This window comes from Propithecus coquereli, unplaced genomic scaffold, assembly GCF_000956105.1.
Source record: "Propithecus coquereli isolate 6110/MARCELLA unplaced genomic scaffold, Pcoq_1.0 Scaffold66, whole genome shotgun sequence".
In the NCBI taxonomy this organism is placed as follows: domain Eukaryota; kingdom Metazoa; phylum Chordata; class Mammalia; order Primates; family Indriidae; genus Propithecus; species Propithecus coquereli.
In genome coordinates, this window is record NW_012152618.1 from 4,011,191 (window position 1) to 4,016,766 (window position 5,576).

Sequence of the window (5,576 nt, forward strand, 5' to 3'; positions counted from 1 at the left end):
TTTTGAGACAGAATCTCGCTCTGTCACCCGGGTTAGAGTGCCATGTTGTCAGCCTACCTCATAGCAACCTCAAACTCCTGGGCTCCGGCGATCCTCCTGCCTCAGCCTCTTGATTAGCTGGGACTAAAGGCATCAACCATCACACCAAAGCTAATTTTTCTATTTTTAGTAGAAACGGGGTCTCATTCTTGCTGAGGCTGGTCTCGAACTCCTGACCTCAAGTGATCTTCCTGCCTGGCCTCCCAGAGTGCTAGGATTATAGGTGTGAGCCACCACGCCTGGCCCAAAACCAGAGTTAATATTTCTTAAATCTCAGATCACAGCCAGTTTCCTTTAGGTTTTAGTTTTTAAATACCTATTCATTTGACTGTAAGTGTGTCTTTAGGAATAATTCTTGAGAATCTTAGTAGACTTTGTGATATATTTCAGACAAACTTGATACATTCGATGCTTCCATCAACTCAAGTTAAATTCCACAAGTCTGTTAGGCTTATCCCCAACCCACCTGCCCTACTATACAGAAAGAAAATGGTGAATAAAAAAGCATTATAGTGCTGCTTGTATCACTATAGATTATTTTTGTTGTCTATATAATTACATAATTAGGAATGATAAAGTATGTTATCACTAAAAAGGTTACATATAAAAATGTAAAACTAAAATTATCAGTAGAGGAAGTCTTTTTATGTAAATATTATAACCATTAACTTTTAAAGCTTAATTACTAAGTTGTCTTGTGGTTGTGTTTTATGATGTTTATTCATTTGTCAGCTATAAATTGATGTCTTTTTGGACAACTGTTGTATTAAGTACAGACATACTGCAAAGCAGATAAAACTAATTATTCTCTTAGATTTTATATTGAAGTTTTTTTTATAAGTAGTGCCTGGAAATCTTAGAAAGATTTATAATTGAAGATTTTCTCTAACTTGTTTAATACAGATTCATGGTCAATATAAAAATAATATAAACACTCAGTTTTAGAAGGTATGTAGTATTAAAATCAAAATGGTTGTAATGCTTTCTAAAATAGTTTGGCTTTTAGTTTCATATATTTGTAATTGGCCTCTCCTATACATACTTCTTTGGAACTTCAAAGTTGAGAGGATTTGTTGAAGAAAGCTTTGAGTAAAATGTGTGGTAGAGAACAGAAATTGTGGCAAAGTTTGAAAGGATGGAAAGAACAAACGATGTAATGTTGATGTGACATTAGTAGAATGTTTCTGTAAAAGTTAAAGTAGTATTTCAGTTAGTATTACATTAGAAAATTTGGTTGGAGCATGTTTTAAAGTTATTAATACTAGCCATCTGCTAGTAAAAATTTGTTTTAAACATCCTGAGGCTGGAAATATTTGAATGAAAAATAACTTTTAATGAGAAAATGGCAGTGAAGTATAATGAATTTTTTTTTTTTTGTCAACTGAGATGTAAAACACTTTTATAATAAAATTGTTACAGTTGACCTAACTAGTTTCTTGCTATTCAATACAACTTCTGTTCTTCTGACTATTGGAAATTTCCTTATAATGTACTTATTTTTGAACCTTCATTTTCTCTAAATGTATCTTTCTATAACCATGGTCATCTTATGCAGTTTTAGTTTTCAAATATTAATTTGAAACTCAGAGAATTTCATACACATGGAATCTGCTGTTCCTGGAACAATCACAGCCACGATTTTTATCAATTTATGTGGTTTGGAACTGAAAAGCTTACGAAGTATCTTTTATTAACTGCAATTTTTTAAACCTTTCAAGAGATGAAACGAATAAAGAGGAAGATGAAGATGATGAAGAAGTAGAAGATGAGGAGGAGGAGGAGGAGGAGGAGGAGGAAGAAGATGAAGATGATGATGACAACAATGAAGAAGAGGAGTTTGAATGCTATCCACCAGGCATGAAAGTACAAGTGCGGTATGGACGAGGGAAAAATCAAAAAATGTATGAAGCTAGTATTAAAGATTCTGATGTCGAAGGTGGAGAGGTCCTTTACTTGGTGCATTACTGCGGATGGAATGTGAGGTAACTTGAGTTTTAGCTAGTGATTATTACCTAAGAACACTTCTAAAATACTTTTCTGTTTAAAGACTTAAGTAACGAATTATGGACTTGTTAGTATTCTAATTGAGGTCATAGTACCGTATAGAAAATATGTAGTTTTTAGCACGTAAATCCCTTACTTAGTGACTTCCTACTTAATGTTTTTAGTGCTTGAAAGATATCCTTAGTGTCTAGAAAACTGAAGTCTACACAGTTGATTTTTATGTATAATACATGTAGGTTAGTAGAGAAGACATTATTGATGAAATGATAGAAAAATCTATTAAAAAGGTAAAAGGGATTGGAGCTTCTTAACATCCAAAAGCCAATTCAGGCTGCTGGTTCTTCTGCATTTTAAACTACGTTACCACAGTAACCTCTTTGTATTCTTAAGTCATCGTTTTTTTCCTTCGGTAGGCAGAGATTTAAAAGTTTGACTTTCCTAAGAAATATTAGCTGTTTCAAGAAGGCCTTATCTCCTCATCAACAGCTATTACATTCCACCCTAGTTCAGAAGTCTCAGAAATTTATTGCTATCTTCAAAACAATATGATTGAAAATGTAAGCACGTCTGCTTGACTAAAATAGAATGCACTTTGTGGTGACTACTGACGTAGGGAACTGAAAGGCAAAAGTGAGATTCAATGTTAGGCTATATTCAGTGACTTAAGTTTTTTTCTTACACAAGTTTTCTTTGGCTTATCAAAAGAAATTTATATTTGATTTTTATCCAAAATTGGCAAGCCAGTTTTGGGATCTGATCATTTAGTTATCTTTTAAGAATAACTTAATTCCTTTTGGAATGTTTCATATTATTTTTGATATCTGCCCTATGATAGAGTGATAGAGTTAGATCCCTTGAAAAATTAACTATAGAAGTTTTAAATTGTGGTTTCATGGTGAAGCTAGTGTCTTCAAAAAGGAATACAATTCTCATGATTTACATTTAAATTGTGTTTTGTGGTTTGGGATGTTAGTAAGGACATCATCTCACATTATTTGTTTCTTAAAGTTTTTTTTTTTTTATTTTTTATTTCAGCATATTATGGGGGTATAGATGTTTAGGTTACGTATGTTGCCCTTGCCCTCCCTCCCCCCCTAAGTCTGAGTTTCAAAGATAAAGTTTTATTGTCTGTTGTAGGAATAGTAAGCTCTAGAAGCATGGTCTAATCTAATTACCTTTCTTATTTTGAGAAAAGTACAATTCTGATCCATTCCAATGCTTGGAAGAAAATAGCAACTTAAATCATGAGGAAATGTTCAGAAGTTTTGTTTGGGACTCTTTCTTTATTATTTCTAATCAAAACTAACAGAGTTCTGGAGTTTAAGAATATCTGTTATCAGTGCTTAGATGTGATAAGTTGTCTTGAAACAAGCTTTTCCAGTTATCACTTTAACACTGTGTGCAATTTATCCTTTCAGATGTTGGTTCTTATTGCTGCCTATATAACACGTGATTTTCCTCACCTGAAGTCCTGGAATATACTTGAGATCTTAGATACAACCACTATAGGAATATTTTGCTTAGTTTTTGATTTTTAGTCATTTTGATCTTACTAAATGATCTTATTAAATAAAAATTTAGAGGGAATTCCACTTCTGCTTAGGATATAAATGTAAAATATGTTGTTTTAAAATTGGGAAGAAAAAATTGAATCAGCAAAAATGAATAATTACTAAGTAATGCCCAGAAGATAGATAAGAATCACATCATCTTTTACCTCTCTTTTCAGTTCTTCTTTCCTAGTTATTTTGCTAGTTTATGTACAGAGACAGTTTTTCCTCTTGGTCTTTATAAAATATTTAAAATTCTGTGATGAATGGAAAGAATTTTAGGTGTTCTCCAATTTTCACTATAATTAGGGCTTGATTATTTTCTATTAGCTCATTAATATTAGGTGTAAGCACTGAGAGATTCATGAAATCATTTCACAATTAAGATACAGCTTTCTGTTTTGTTAAGAAAAGGTTTGACAGGGTCTTGCTCTGCCACCCTGGCTTCAGTGCAGTGGTGCGATCATACCTCACCGCGGCCTCGAACTCCTGGGCTAAAGCAATCTTCCTGCCTCAGCTTTCTGAGTAGCTGGGACTTTAGGCATGCACCATGCCCAGCTAATTTTTAAAATTTGTGTAGAGAAAGGGTCTTGCTATGTTGCTCAGGCTGGTTTTGAACTTCTGGCCTGAAGTAATCCTCCTGCCTCAGCCTGCCAAAGTGCTGGTATTATAGTTGTGAACCACTGCGCCCAGCCTTGTTAAGAAAAGATTGACTAAATGAAACAGAAATTCTAGGAGCACTTGGGTTTTAGAGGATAGAAAGAATATCTAATAAAATTGATAGTGGGAGGGGAAGATAAGGGAAGAGTTTAATTGAGGAATTTAAGTCTTTAACAGTATTGGAAGGAAAATGAGACCTAGTTTAACAAGACATGTTTGTGTTACTAAGAAGGATGCCATGTATTTCTGACAATTGAATGTTTATGTGCTATGAACTTTCAAAAGAAGAAAGCTTGCCATCTTTGTGAAGACCTGCAGGGTGGATCTCTTCACGCTTCAGCATCAGAGAGAAAATAGCTATACTTCCGTAGATTAAGCTGTTTATTTTCTTATAGTTAACATAATAGTATTCTTATTTCTCTATGTAGGAGGAACCAAAGAGTCTGTCTTATTGATAAGTAAGCAATAATTATGATTTTTGCTGCTCCTTCAAATCTGAATAAGGACTGCAACAAATCCTTATCAGCTCTATCACGATTTTCCTATTATTTGGGGGAGTTCTTCAGCTTGATCTCTAAATTTACACTTAACAGAAATGAATTAGGAATTAAGATTTATGCATAAAGGTTCATGAAAATAGTTTTATCTTCAGTGGCATTCATTCATGATGAGAACAGTTTAGGAAATTTTGTATACAGCTATTTACATGTGTTTTTGTTTTGTCTGAAACATCTTTTTTCCAGCAAACAGATTTTTCTTAAAAAAATGTAAGAATATCTATCTTATTTTTTTAAATACTATTTTTCTTACTAATTTCTACATTTTTTCTTTTTTCTAAAATGGTATATAAATCTTTAATATAATTTTCATTTGTCCCTATTTCACAGCTGATGAATGTTGATTTTTGTTACACGAAAGGCTAGCATTTTGGCCAGTTGATTTTTTACTACTACAATGAAAAAAAAAGGCATATTTTATATGCTTATGCCAAATTTACTGGAAATAGCCAGAACTCTTGACCCGAAACCACAAATGGTGTAATACTGCTACAGAATTTTCCTGACATGGTGACCATATATAAAACTATTTTCTAACACTATAGAATTTACTAGATCACCAAGCACTAGAATGCTTTGCAGTATTCTAAGTTGGTGTTTTTACAAATTATTTATTAAACTCTTCTAGAAATAGCAGTCAATTAGAAAACTGAGAACATACATAGAAACATAAAATCATTGTTAATATTGTAGTGTGTTCTCTTTTAGTCTTTTAAAAAATACGTCTCCTTACATTTATTAAACTTTAGTCACACTTAAATATTTA

General features: G+C 32.7%; 1 protein-coding gene across 1 annotated transcript in view; it reads left to right on the plus strand.

The window, feature by feature from the left end:
- The window catches only part of ARID4B (AT rich interactive domain 4B (RBP1-like)), a 166,831-nt gene that overhangs the window by 125,108 nt on the left and 36,147 nt on the right, over positions 1 to 5,576 (plus strand). The window contains exon 17 of the mRNA XM_012660293.1: positions 1,758 to 2,021. Within this exon, the coding sequence (XP_012515747.1) occupies positions 1,758 to 2,021 (264 nt within the window). The remainder of the gene's footprint in view (positions 1 to 1,757; positions 2,022 to 5,576) is intronic.